Here is a 15,488-nt window from a genome sequence, read left to right as displayed (position 1 = left end):
AAAAAAAAAAAAAAAAAAAAAAAAGGATTTTGCTGAAATACTTAGCATTAGAAAATCCAGCCTTTTATCCTGGGAGAGATGTAGTTGACAAGTGATATTTTATTTTTCAAAATTTAAGTAGCTTGGTATAATATATCAGAACAAATATAAAATATAATATATTTTCTCAGTTTCACCTATAGACACTGAAAAAGGACCCAAGCCATGTACAGACCATAATTGTGAATCTTCCAAAAGATTATCTAAGGTATGTTATGATATGGGGGAAACGAAGAAAAAAATTGAGTGGAAATGCCCAGTGTTTAAAGATTCATCATAATTAGTCTTTGTTTTAGCTATTTGTAAACTATATTGAGGCCCACAGTAAGGGCTTCCAACAATGAAGTAATACTTCACCCACTACAAAATAAGAAATCAATATAATTGAAATTTGACAGATTACTTTATATTTAATATTGTGTAACTGGTTATCTAAAGAGTAGTTTTTCATTTATTTGGCCTTATTTCATATGGCTAGTTTATATTAAGGAGAAATCATGGCTGTAATTCTTCCAGTTGTTTCAGTTTCCATAGATGTTTACATATTGGCCTTATATAGTGCTATTTTGCTACTCACTTGTTAGAATAGTTATTTCATAGATATTTAGTATTTTTGTGCAATCATCATATTGTCCACAGGTAGAGTGTTACATGTTTCTCTTAAGTCTTTACTCATTTAGCTGAACTAATCTGAATGGCTAGAGTCAGTACAAAGATGAACAGACCTGATGAGACTGGAGATGTTTTGTCTCTAGACTTAAAGCATTTAGTCTTCAGCAGTCAAGTCTTATAGCAGCTGTACATTTTCTTTTTAGTAGAATGATGTTCTCTTCTACTTTAAAATTGACTGGATTTTACTATGAATGACTTAAATTTTGACTAGTATGTTTAACAAACACATCAGTATTATATTTGTCAGAATCTTATGAAGGATTTTTCTTTCTTTCTTTTTTGCTCATCGATTGTTCTATGCAGTGTGTGTTATAGGATTTGTAGTCATATTTTAAAACCCCTAGTACAATTCAGCATCAATTTTTCGAGCATTTTAGTGTAAACCTGTGGATGTGGTTATAGCTTAAAGTTTATCTTTACAAGAACAGTAGGGTATAGATATACAGTATAATGTCATAATTTATGGATATTGATAGTGGTGTAATCTCATGATTTATCTGTCTTTTCACATTTATTTATATCCATTTCTGTGTGACAGACTATATACAGTTACAGTTTAGGGTAGTGTCATATATCCACCACTATAGTAAAAACAAAGAACAGCTTCAAACTGGATCTTTGATTTCTGTTTTGTTTTGTTTTCTTGAGACAGGGTTTCTCTGTAACTTTGGAGCCTGTCCTAGAACTAGTTCTTGTAGACCAGGTTAGCCTTGAACTCACAAAGATGCACCTGCCTCTGCCTTCCGAGTGCTGGGATTAAAGGCGTGTGCCACCACTGCCCGGCTTGATGTCTTTTTATAACCATATTTATGTCCCCATGACACTCTCACTGCATCCTGAATCCTAGAACTCATTCTTCTATCCTCTGTTTTTAAATTTTCTCTATTAAAAAAAATCTCACAAAGCTTTATTCAAGATTATTTATAAATAGATGGTTGAAGGCTTATGCTGATGTTATAGTTTATGTATATAAAGTTAGGTTAACTTATGAAACAACACGTGACATCTCTATTTTTGACTTATACCCCTTCCTCCCAAATGATCCTTTAATACTTATTATATATTTGTGTGTTCATGTGTGTATATGTTTATGTATAACATGTGGGAAAAATGTATTTGTCTTCCTTAGTTTTATTTAATATATATTATATATTTTATAGCATGAATAATAAAAGCCCATACACAGATATTGCGTTTCAAGCTGAAAGATTAGAGAAGAAAAGCAGCCAAGCCTCTCGAGAGCTCTCATCTCTTACCAGTGCTCAGATCAGAGGGGCGATAAACTGAACCTCAGATTATATTGCTCTTCACCAAAACTCAGACTGAAACTGAGACCCTGAGCTCCTGTCTCCTCCTTTCTTATATTCCTCTCTAGTACTGGGATTAAAGGCATGTACCACTGCCACCCAGCCTCTATGGCTAACTAGTGTGGCTGCTGGTATTAAAGATGTGTGCCTCTACTGCCTGGCCTGTGTGGATGACTAGTATGGCTGCTTTGCATTCTGATATTTAGGCAAGCTTTATTTATTAAAACAAATAAAATATCACTATATTTCCCCTTTTGGTCTAAAATAAAAAGGAAGGCTATAACTAATACAAAAAAAACTACATACAATAAGTACAGTAACTATATACAATATATACAGGCAGTAAGTATATCAATAATGTCTAGTTTATTTTCCTTTGACAAATTCAGAGAAAATACTCCATTATCTATCATATCTTGGTGAGTCCAAAGACTTGTACCTAATTTACTTTCTATCATAACTTGCTTTGCCACCCAAAACTATCTTTTGATATCTCTCAAACTTATACACTTTACACTTCTTTGGTGAATTTCTTTTCTGAGTCTCATAAAAAAGGAAAACTATACTATGTAGCCTTCAACTACCTCAAGAGACCCAAGAAGGAAATAGTGTTAACTGAGTAAGCAGAAAATGCAAGCTAACAACTTCCAAAAAAATGTGAGAATGTAGAAACAGCTGGCTGCCTGGGGGAGTCACCCAAAGTTCCTCTGCAATGTTGGGGCATTCATCTGTAGCCTAAAGGCCTAGAATATTTGACAGACTTTTCTATGAAGCAGGATATTCTGAAGGGCTGTCTTGCCTTGTCATGTCAAGTTTTGGCAGTCATTCTCTTTTGTGTCCTGCTTGTCCAATTAGGAAAGAATACTATCAGAAGTTGAGGTAAGGGCTTTTTCTTGCTCAATGACTTACTTTTGCCACAAAGTAAGTAAGCTCTATGTGGAGTTTCTTCAGTACCCATCATCTTCTTTGAAGTAGACTGGTGCTACTAGGAGCAGATATGCCACATTGTCATAAAAAGGAACCTATGTTATTAAGATATCTTAAATGTCATATTTGGTAGATCTCTGAAGTATGTGCAAATGATCTGTCTATTTATAATATATCTCTGTTTGACCTTGAAAACATATCTAATATGACTACAAGTTTAGTTGTAATAGGTGACTAATTACTAACCTACATTTACTTATTATCCTAAACAGTTGGTAATAATAACTTTCAAGAAGTAGAAATTTGCATTATTGTTAAATGAGCTGTATAGGTACAATACCTTGAACAAGATTCGAAGCGTATTATGTACAGTATGTTTTAACAAAAGTAATCCTAAATTTATATTAATATACAAATTTGTATACAATATACAAAATTCCAATCCAGTATAAAATATTTAAAACTAGTAGTTGCTTTTAAAAAGTAGATTCAATAATCTACTCTTTTATCTTATTGTATTTGTATTCCTCTTTTTTTTCAGAGAAAGAACTCTGAATGTAATCTCCTTTCTTCAACTTTCCTCCTGACCATAACCAATAATAAATTATAAACAACTCCCCTAAAAAATGACAAATACTCATAATCTATTGAATGACCAAAAACCACCCACACCACCTCTTGAGAATGTGGGCATCATATTCTCAAATTTATTTCCTGCTGTTTGGGGGTCACAGCATCTTTAGGGCATACTGAAAAGAAAATTTGGATTCATTGTCAAGTCCTGGGAGAGGTAACATTATCATTTGTTGTACAGTCTCTGCATAATAGGAAAATGCAGGGTTTGTCGCAAGTCCTGCCTAGAGTAGTCTGTGAGGCTGGATGAGGGTTACTTCCTGCAGGTAGTGGTGTTTGTTTGTATAAAGAACAAGTAGGATATTTTCTTATTTTTCCTTGGCATGTTGCCACATGATGGAAAGGTCTTTTTTATACTTTTGCTATTGACATGATTTTTTTTAAATGAAATTCTGAGGCCTTCATCACATTTCTATTCAATTGCTGGTTGATTTTTGTATTACCTGGTGATAGAGGACCTTGCAGTCCTGCATGGGATTGGATGTGTGTTATGTTTATGGGAGGATTCCTATTCTTGATTGTATCTTGTAATTGAATAAATAATGAAGTCAATTCTGTTTCATCTGGTATAAATTTAGAGGTTTCAATATGCAAAACAACTCTTTCTGCATATTGTGAATTGGTAACAATGTTGAGAGTTTTTTTTTAAATCCCTTAGTACCATGAGAATAGCATATAATTGTGACATTTGGACAGTTTGCTGAAATTTTATGATTTGTAACCTGCCTTTTCTGATATTTGCATCAGTATAGAATGTAGGGGCTCTGGTTATTGGTGTTTTGAATATAATGCATGGAAGGATTTGGCTAGTTCTCTTTATAAGTTGAATTTTCTTACTTTTGGAATTTTTTTTTATTTTTAATTTATTTATTTATTGAGGATTTCTGCCTCCTCCCCGCCACCACCTCCCATTTCCCTCCCCCTCCCCCGATTAAGTCCCTCTCCCTCATCAGCTTGAAGAGCCATCAGGGTTCCCTGACCTGTGGGAAGTCCAAGGACCGCCCACCTCCATCCAGGTTTAGTAAGTTGAGCATCCAAACCGCCCAGGCCCCCCCAAAGCCAGCACGTGCAGTAGGATCAAAAACCCCTTGCCCTTGTTCTTGAGTTCTCTGTAGTCCTCATTGTCCGCTATATTCAGCAAGTCCGGTTTTATCCCATGCTTTTTCAGACTCAGGCCAGCTGGCCTTGGTGAATTCCCGAAAGAACATCCCCATTGTCTCAGAATGTGGGTGTACCCCTTGCGGTCCTGAGTTTCTTGCTCGTGCTCCCCCTCCTTCTGCTCCTGATTTGGACCTTGAGATTTCTGTCCGGTGCTCCAATTTGGGTCTCTGTCTCTGTCTCCTTTCATCGCCTGATTAAGGTTAATATTCAGGGGGATGCCTATATGTTTGTCTTTGGATTCACCTTCTTATTTAGCTTCTTGTTAACCTCTCTCAATTACTATAAGCTATCTTCCAGGGTTCACTTTCTGCCCATAATTTGTCAATTTCATTTTTTTATTAAAAGGTACTATAATTTCTGTTGGGTCTATTCCTGTTAATTGACGAAGTCTCAATTTTGCTTTTAGAATTAACTCAGACCTTTTCCATATATATTTCAAAATTTTTACTTGGCTTATGTGGTAAGAAGTTCCATTCTAAGATAATATCTTCGCTGTGCACTAAAATTCCAGTAGGAGACTACTTGGAGGTAATATGGCCAGAATGCAATTAAGCTTCTGATCCACATGATCCATATGTGCCTTCTGTAATTTCTCTTCTTTCAAAGCCAATTGTCTCTCAGCTTCAGTTGATAATTTTCTGGGACTGTTTAAGTCCTTGCCACCATCTAAGGTTTTGTTTAAATTGTTCAGTTCATCAGATTTTTCCCAATAGTAGGCCATAAATTTGAAATGTCTCCTTACAATCTTTGGAAGTCATTAAGAGTCTGCATTTGATCTCTCCTAACTTGCAACTTTTGGGGTCTAATTTTTGTAAACCTATTTTATAGCCTAAATAGATATTAGAATCTCCTCTTTGTATGTTTTTCAAGAGCAATTAATAATCCCAACAAGGAAATTTTTTTTTTTACTTCTTCAAACATTCTTTGTAAAGTATCTGCATTTGAATCTTATAATAAAATATCATCCTTGTAATGGTAAACTATAGATTGAGGAAATTTCTTGAGTATCATTTACAATTGCTGTCATACAAAATATTGCACATGGTGCAGCTATTTAACAGTCCTTGTGGGAGAACCTTTCCCTGATACCTCTAAGCAGGCTGAGAATTATTATAAGTAGGCACTGTGAAGGCTAATTGCTTTTGTCTTATTCTTGTAAAGGTATAGTAAAAAAACAATCTTTTAAATCAATAAATATAAGAGGCCATTCTTTAGGCAATTGAGAAATTAAAGGATTTCTAGACTGTAGAGAGCACCTTGACTAACTCAACCTTAATACCTCCTAAAGCTATTGCCATTCTCCATTTTTCCAGATTTCTTTTTAACAAATATAGAAAAATTCAAAGGGCTGGTTGATTCTTCAATATGCCGAACATTTAGTTGCTCCACACAGTTGTTCTATATCCTGCAGTTTCTCTGTTGTTAAAGGCCATTGCCTAAACCACACAAGTTGTTCTGCCAACAATTTTAAAAGTAAGGGCTGTTGGTGCCTTTTTTCAAAAAGCTGCTGATTTTCAAAAAAAAAAAAAAAGTCAGCAGCTGTTGTGCCCTATTCTTGTACAACCTTAATGGTCAGTGACAGTTCTTTATAATGCTTTCTAATATTTTCCCCGGAAACATACGTTAATTTATGGGTTGTTTCTAAGATTGAGTGATTGTTAATTTGATTATTCCATTGCTATAATAAATCAAGTCTCCACAAATTTATTTCTGTGTTAGCAGTATATGACTGTAATTTTCCTCTTTGTCCTTTTGGCCCTATACATTCGACCTATCCTGTGTTCTGTTTCATTTGAGATAAAGTTCCAATCCCTAAAAGCTAAACATTTGCCTTCCGAAGAGGCCAATTTTGATGCAAAGATTCTGGTGAAATTATTGTGCCTACCAGACCTTCAATGACAATGTCATTTATTTGTATTTTTAAATTTGGTCTTTGTGCATTTATAGAAGTTTTCTAAAATACTCGCTTTATGGTTTCTCATAAAGAAACCATTTTTTTTGTTCTCTCTTCTATAGCTGTTCTATTAACCAGAACAGTATGTTTTTTTTTAAAATAAGCATTAGGTTCTTTAATAGATTTGGGAAGGAGTTTTCTTTATGATGGCAAGAAACAACTGAACCAGATTTGACATAGGGGCCTGCAAGAGCTCCTTCAAGGAGTTTCCCAATGGCATTCCTTTGTATGTCTCTTGTTGATCTAGTGCCTACCTTTACCAAAACTTTTGCCTAATCCAGAAAGGAGGGGTGTTCTGTTTGGATTATTTTTTAGAAAAAAACATTGTTTCTAGGAATGCCCTGTTTACAGTTCTTTTTAAGGTGACCTTGTTTGCCAGTTTATAACACTTGACATTTCAATTTTTCCTCAAACCCCTGGAAATCACCTCTGTTATCCAAGTATCATCATGGGTATGAGAGACAGTATTCATTGTATCTCAGATCCATTCCTTTAAGGGTCCTGATCTTGTCTTTAAAGCCTAATTATCCTTTTATATTGATGATTAGCAGTTTCAAAATCCAGAGGTTCAATTATTATTTGTATAGCTTCTGAATTTTGTATCGTTTTATTTATTGCTGAAGCCAATCTCTGTAAGAAATCTGTGAAGGCTCCCTTTGGGCCCTTATGACTTTAATAAATGAGTCAATTTTCTTTCCAAATTCTTTAGTTATGTCTTAAGCATTTAAGGCTGCTGAATGACATAAAGCCAGGGCATGGCCATCATATAAAGATTGCCCTTCTACAGTAGCATAATCTCCTTCTCCAAGAACTTGATCTTGTGAGATTTCCACAGCTCTAGGTTTACTCTATTGTTCAATAGTCTTAGCCTCTTCCCTGAATCGGGTACTCCATTGTAATTGTGGACCGGGCTCTAAACAGATTTAACTAAGTCTATTCAGTTTTTAGCGATAATTCTATTATAAACTGGCCACACGTTTAACATTTGATCCACAAAAGGTTAGTACATGAAAAATGAGACTATCACTTCCTTGAATCACCTTAAATCCATCATTTCCATAGGAGTCCATTAACTCTTGCACAGCCTTGAACATATCTATGATTTGGCAGTTGTTTGTATAAGAGTATTCGATATATTAATGTTAGTTGTTTGAATACTGTAGGCTGTTCCTCTTTAACCTTATAATGCAGTGTTTAAATTGGTTCTTTATTAAATTCCTCAGTCAGGATCTGAATATCTATATGATCTATTTTATTAAGTTTTTCTAAGACCTGTATCTTGGCAGTCAAACCAAACAACTTTTTATGAGATAAACCAAGAATTATGAAGATGACAACAATAATATTCAAAATGATAATTAACAGTATGTCAATCCCAGTTAAATTGATTATCCCTTCATTTATTTGTTCCAGTTTTAAATCATTTATTATATAATCATACAGAGAACTGACTTTCTCTACTGTAATTGTGTCTTCCTTTTTTTAACATGGGAAAAACTCCCTTCTAAGTAATTCCTCCCTTAAGAATTCCCAATTTTCTCACCAGATCTGCCACCAATGATGTTGACAATATGAGGCTTATTGTTGCTTCTAAAACAGTGAAAGTATGACTGGATTTCAAAATGATTACCTAGTTTGATACCAGCCTGAGAAGGGGGATCAGGGAAAACCCACCAGGAGATAAAGGAAAACCTGGCCAGTAGGGCGGTGTCTATGTCCATCTGTAGCTCTGGCCTGTCCCTGTGACTGCAGGGCCACAGGCAAACAACTTTTTCATGAATTCATAATCCAAACATTAGGCACCAGATTAATTTCATTTCTGAGTCTCTATCCATTCATTTGTGGATGAATATCTAGCTAAGTTTCATATCTCAATTATCTTTAATAGTGCTTCTATAAATGTGGATGTTCAGATTGCTTGTTGGGAGACTGACTTAAAATTTTTTGGTGTTTATATGGGAGTAATATAGCAGGATCATAGGTAGTTTCTAGATTTAGCTTTTTGAACAACCTCCATGCATATTTCCATGGTGGCTGAACTAGTAAAAATTTCACCCATAATGTAAAGGCTTTTATTTTATCATTCTCACCAATTTTGTTGTCATTTGTTTTCTTTATTATACCTTTTCTGGCTTGAGTGAGATGGGATAGAGTTTTTTTTTTTTTTTGTAGTTTCGTTGATGGTGTTTGGTTTTTGGTGGTTTGAGACAAAATCTCACACTGTAGTCAAAGCTGACTTTTAATTTATGGCAGTTGTACTGCCTATCCCTCCTGAGTACTGAAATTTCTAGTGTATGTCATCATATTTAGCTCTTTACTTAGTTATTTTTATATAGTTTTATATATTCATTGATAATTTTATGGATGCATGCAATATATTTTTATAATGCAATTTTAGTAATAAATTATTTAATTTTCCCCTGCTCAGTTGATTACAGTTTCCCCTACCTCCTCTTCTCCCATTTTCTCCCCCAACCTCCCATCTCCTTTCTACTCCCTCTCCTTACCTTCATAAAAGTACTGGCCTCCAATGTATATCAGCCAGCCATGGTATATCAAGTTGCAGCAAGACTAGGTACCTCCTCCCCTTTTAATGCTAGAAGAGGCAATCCAGCAGGAGGAAAGTGTCCCAAGAGTAGGTAACAGAGTCAGAGACAGCCCCTACTCCCACAGAGTACCAAGCCACACAACAGAAATACATGTGCAAAAGGCCCAGGACAATTCTATGAAAGTACTCTGGTTGGTGGTTAAGTTTCCATGAGGCCAGTGGTGAGAGTGGGGTATTGAAGTCTCCCACTATTAGTGTGAGGGTTTGAAGTGTGATTCAAGCCTTAGTAATGTTTCTTTTACAAATGTGGGTGTGCTTATATTTGGGGCATAGATGTTCAGAATTGAGACTTCATCTTGATGGAATTTTTCTGTGATGAATATGAAATGTCCTTCTTTATCTCTTTTGACTAATTTTAGTTTGAAGTATATTCTGTTATATATTAGGATAGGTACACCAGCTCATAGTGTAGCTATCTTTTTCCAACTATTTACTCTGAGGTAATGCCGTCTTTGAAGTTGAGGTATGGTTCTTGTATACAGCAGAAGTATGGATCTTGTTTTCATATCCATTCTAGTAGCCTGTGTCTTTTTATAGGTGAATTAAGACTGAAATTAAGATATATTATTGACCAGTGAGTTTTAGTTCTTGTTATTTTTGGTTTTGTTGTTGTTCATGGTATTGTGTGTGTTTTTTTCTTTTTTGGGTTTTGCTGGTGGGGGATTATTACCTGTGTTTTTGCAGGTGTAGCTACCTTTCTTGGGTTGGAGTTTTCCTTCTAGTACTTTCTATATGTCTAGATATATTGATAGGTATTGTTTAAATCTGATTTTGTCATGCAATATCTTGTTTTCTCCATCAATGGTGATTGAAATATTTGCTGGGTAGAGTAGTCTGGGTTTCCATCCATAGTCTCTTGGTGTCTATAGCACATCTTTACAGGACCGTCTGGCTTTTGTTGTTTCCACTGAGAAGTCGGCTATAATTCTGATAGGTCTGCATTTATATGTTACTTGGCCTTTTCCCCTTGGTAACTCTCAATATTCTTTCATTATTCTGTATGTTTAGTGTTTTGATTACTAAATGGTGAAGTAGGGGGACTTATTTTTGGGGGTCCAACCTATTTGGCGTTCTGTAAACTTGTACTTTCATAAGCATAACCTTCTTTAGGTTGGGAAAGTTTTCTTCTATGGTTTTGTTGAATGTATTTTCTGTGCCTTTGAGCTGGAGTTCTTCTTCTTCCACCTCTATTATTCTCAGGTTTGATCTTTTCATAATGTTAAAGATTTCCTGGATGTTTTGTGTTAAGAATTTGTTGTATTTAACATTTTCTGTGACCAATGACTATTTTGTCTACTGTAGCTTCAGCTCCTGAGATTCTCTTTTTCATCTCTTGTAATCTGTTGGTTATGCTTGCATCTGTAGTTCCTATTCATTTACCCAGATTTTGCATTCCCAGAATTGCCATGGTTTGTGTTTTCTTTAATGTCTCTATTTCAGTTTTTAAGTTTTAAACTCTTTGAATTGTTTGCTTCACCTGCTTGATTGCTTTTTTCTTTGTTTTCTTTAAGGGATTTATTGATTTTTTTCTAATTTTTTGTTTCTTTTCCTCTTTTTCTTTAAGGAAATTTTTCATTTACTTGTTAAGAATCTCTATCATCTTTATAAAATTATATTTAAGGATGTTTTCATCTTCTTCTGGGTTATGTTCAGATCTTCCTTTTATAGGACCACTAGGTTCAGATGTTGTTGCCATATTCCTCTTTAGGTTGTTGAATGTATTCTTGCATTGGTGCCTACCTATCTCTTCCTCCAAGGTGTGCAGGTGGGGCCTATGCTTCAGGGGGTCTCTCGTCCTCCAGTTGGTTCGGGTAGGTCCTAGGACTTTAGGTGGTCTTTATTCCTCCTGGTGCAGGTAGGGCTGTGGCTCTGGTAATTGCTGATGCCACTCTGGGGTCTCCTCTCCAGGTGCAGTCAGGGTGAAGGCTCTGGTGGTCAGAGGTTGCAGGTATGAGGAGGATGCTCGGGCCTATGGGGTTTGGTGGTTAGGGGTGGGACTTAGGATGTTCCTGCAGGGCCTAAGGCCTAGAGAGCAGAACCCTCCAAATGGGAACCTAGACACGCACCTCTCCAGGGGCAGTCAGGGCCAAGTCTCTCTGGTGGTCATAGATACAATGGGGGATGTTTGTGGATGTGGGGATGCAGCTCCCAGGTATCTGGGGCTTCACTGGGTGGTTGGTGGTTTGCGGGATATGTCTCTGGGGTCTGGGGTCTAGAGTGCAGGGCCCTCCAGCTAGAGACCTAGACATACCTCTCCAGGGCAGTCATGGTCAAGGCTCCTTCTTTCCTCCCCTATTAAAAAAACTCATTTTATTTATTTTTATTTTATGTGTATGAGTGTTCTGGCTACATGTATGTATGTGCTGGTGCCTACAGAATTCAGGGGTATCAGAATCCCCAGAACTGGAGTTACTGATGGTATGTGCTGTAGATTCTGGGAACTGAATCCAGGTCTTCTCTCTAAGAGTAGCAAGTGTTTTTTTTTTCCCTTTTCTTTTAAAACAGTCTTTTTTTTTAATTTTACATACCAATTCCAGTTCCCCCTTCTTCCCCTCCTCCTGCTATCTCTACTTTCCCTCCACCCCCCCCATCCACTCCTTAAAGAAGGTGAGGCCTCCCATAGAGAGTCTTCAAGGTCTGTCGCATCACCTTGAGGCAGGACCAAGGCCCTCTCCACTGTATCTAGGCTGATCAAGGTATCTCTCTATAGGAAATGGGCTCCAAAAAGACAGTTCATGCACTAGGGATAAAATCCTGGTTCCACTACCAGTGGCCCCACAAACTGCCCAAGCCATACAGCTATCACCCACGTTTAGAGGGCCTAGTTCAGACCTATGCAGGTTCCCCAGCTGTTATTCCAGAGTCAGTGAGCTCCCACTGGCTTGGGTCAGTTTCCCCTTCATAGTCTTGACTCTTTTGCTCATATTATCGCTCCTTCCTCTCTTTGACTGGATTCTTGGAGCTTGGCCCAGTGCTTAGATATGGATCTCTGTATCTGCTTCCATCAATTGCTGGGAGAACGTTCTATGATTACAATTAAGGTAGTCATCAATCTAGTTACAGGGGAGGGCCAGTTCAGACACTCTCTCCATTATTGCTAGGAGTCTTAGCTGGGGACATTCTTGTGGATTCCTGGGAATTTACCTGGTGCTAGGTTTCTTGCTGACCACATAATGACTCCCTCAGTCAAGATATCTCTTTCCTTGCTCTCCCTCTTTCCTTACCACAACTCGACCATCCTGACCCCTCATATTCTCTTTCCACCCCCCTTCTTCTTTCCACTCTTACCTTTCACCGCCCCCATGCTTCCAATGTACTCAGGAGAGCTTGTCTAGTTCCCCTTCCCAGGGGGAATCCATGTATATCTCTCTCAGGGTCCTCCTTGTGTTCTAGCTTCTCTGGTGTTGTGGACTGTAGGCTGGTTATCCTTTGCTTTATGTCGAATATCCACTTAAGAGTGAGTACATACGATGTTTGTCTTTCTGGGTCTGAGTAATCCAATTAAAATGATTTATAGGGCTAAACGGAATTCTCAATAGATGAATTTGAAATGGCTGGAAGACACTTAAGGATTTGCTCAACATCCTTAACTATCAAGGAAATGCAAATCAAAATCACTCTGAGATACCATGTTACACCTCTCAGAATAACTAAGATAAAAACACTGATGACAGCTTATGCTGGAATATGGGGAGCATTTCTTCATTGCTGGCAGGAGTGCAATCTTGTACAAACACTTTGGAAATTGGTATGGCAGTTTCTCAGAAAACTGGGAATCAATCTACCTCAAGACCCAGAAATACCACTTTTGGACATATACCCAAAGGATGCACACATAACACAAGGACCTTTACTCAGCTCTGCTCATAGCAGCATTATTTGTAATAGCAAGAACCTGGAAGCAACCTGGATGTCCCTCAACCAAAGAATGAATAAAGAAAATGTGGTACAACTACTCAGTGGTTAAAAATCAATGATGTCTTGAAATTTGCAGGTAAATTGATGGAACTGAGTGTGTAGCAAGTGCTATTTACCATTGAGCATCTCTCAATCCTCTTCATCCCAATTCAAGTGGCTTATCTAGGTTTCCTAGAGTTACTGTCCTCCAGGTTGAAAGAGCAGATGGATCATTGGAGTTTGGAGACGAGTCTTTCCTATGGTGTAGGCTGGTGTAGTTGTTTAACAGAGCTGCTATCCTTGGTAGCTTCCCTTCCTTGCATACCACCAGCCTCTAGTGAGTATAATTGCTTATAGTCTGTGTGCATGCCCTTGAGACCCCACAGATCATCTCACTGGGTGGCTAATGTTCTAAGGAGTATGTCCCAAGTGCAAGTGTGTTGTGAAGTGTGGAAGCAAGCATAGCTCTGAGATCTTAATGTGTGCTATCAAAGTCCACTAAGCATTAAAACACCTTGCTTGAGGGCCAAGCTGCCACTATCTAGGAGTCAGATGGCATTTCAGATATGTAAGTCCCTGCTACAGTGAACTGCACAGGAGAATTAATTCCTAAGCAACATTTTATAATTTCCTGCGAACAGGTTCTTTATGTTCTTGGCTAACTTTCTTTTTGATGCTATTGTAAGTGGAATCACGACTTTAATTTCCCTTGGGCATACTTCTTTTTTTAATATACGGTAAGCCAATTGTTTTGTTTCCTATAAATTATGCATCCTATGGCTCCCGTGAATTTATTTTAGCTTCCCAAGTTAATGGGGGTGTGGAGGCTTCTAGGTTTGTTGCTTATAAGATTATTTCATTTACAAACAAGAGATAATGTTAAAGTTTTCTTCCCAAATCGAATTGTTCTATTTCCTTATTTGTTGTACTGGTGATTTCCCCAGACTATTTTAAATAGAAGAATCAAACCAGGTTTCTTTTTCTTAATCATGGAAGAAAAGCTTCAGTCTTTTAATATTCCCTCTGATGGCATTAGAACTGCTATGTTTTGGATTCTGTTAATTATTTTTATTCTCAATTTTTTTGTCATGGATATGTGGTAACATCTTAAAGTGCATTTTCTTCCATCAGTTGAGGAAAAAAATGTGTTTTTAAATACAACTGTGATGCATTAACATGGTTGATGGTTGAATGCTAGCTTGTCAGTGGTAGTGGGGGGAGAGCAGGAGATAGCTCTACACTATTCCGTACCAGCCTAAGGAGTTCTTTTTAGAGACAGCTACTAAGATGGGGGCTCAGATTATTGAATTCATTGTAAAAAAAAAGAATTTCAGGACAAATTACTTGGAAGCAGAATCAGAGCTTAAGATTATTGAATTCATTGTAAAAAAAAAGAATTTCAGGACAAATTACTTTGAAGCAGAATCAGAGCTTATTAAAAAGATATTTTAGAAGCCGGGCACTCGGGAGGCAGAGGCAGGCAGATCTCTGTGATTTCGAGACCAGCCTGGTCTACAAGAGCTAGTTCCAGGACAGGCTCCAAAGCCACAGAGAAACCCTGTCTCAAAAACCAAAAAAAAAAAAAGATATTTTAGTATACCTTTAAGCATGGTGGCTAATATGATACTGCTTAAGAAAAGGAGAGTATAGCACAAGCATGAGGGCCATGCATAATTGTCATGGTTGTGTCTTTACAGTAGTTTTATGTATGATTTTGGTGGTTTCTGAAGTTAGATTTCAAAATATTACTAAGGCACTTATTAAAAAAGTTTTTGGTATAAGTGAGTGATAAGGTAGTTTCTGGAGTACATTGTCTGGGATTATAGTTTATAATGTCATCCTAGATCATAGGGTTGAATAGAAAGTTGAGATATGAGTAAGTACATATGATATTTGTGTTTCTGGGTCTGGGTTACCTCACTCTATGATGTTTTCTAGATCCATCCATTTGCCTGCAAATTTCAAGATGTCATTATTTTTTCTGCTGTGTAGTACTCCATTGTGTAAATGTACCACATTTTCCTTATTCATTGTTTGGTTGAGGGCCACTTAGGTTGTTTCCATGTTCTGGCTGTGACAAACAGTGCTGCTATGAACATAGTTGAGCACATACATGTCCTCTTGGTACAATTGAGCAACCTTTGGATATATATCCAAAGTGGTATTGCTGGGTCTAAGTGGCTTTTAGATATAAAACAAAGAAAACCAGCCTACAGTTCACAATCCCAGAGAATCGGGACAGAAATGAGGACCCTAAGAGAGACATACATGGATCTAATAATACATGGGA

General features: G+C 37.0%; 1 protein-coding gene across 2 annotated transcripts in view; it reads left to right on the top strand.

The window, feature by feature from the left end:
• Nucleotides 1-15,488, top strand: part of Zpbp (zona pellucida binding protein) — a 104,787-nt gene that overhangs the window by 65,966 nt on the left and 23,333 nt on the right. For both annotated transcript variants that reach the window (XM_005359203.3, XM_026785222.1), the window contains one exon: nucleotides 171-247. In XM_005359203.3, the coding sequence (XP_005359260.1) occupies nucleotides 171-247 (77 nt within the window). The remainder of the gene's footprint in view (nucleotides 1-170; nucleotides 248-15,488) is intronic.

The sequence above is a fragment of the Microtus ochrogaster genome, linkage group LG1 (assembly GCF_000317375.1).
Source record: "Microtus ochrogaster isolate Prairie Vole_2 linkage group LG1, MicOch1.0, whole genome shotgun sequence".
In the NCBI taxonomy this organism is placed as follows: domain Eukaryota; kingdom Metazoa; phylum Chordata; class Mammalia; order Rodentia; family Cricetidae; genus Microtus; species Microtus ochrogaster.
The sequence above is the reverse complement of the archived record's forward strand: the minus strand, read 5'-3'. Positions and strand labels throughout refer to the sequence as shown.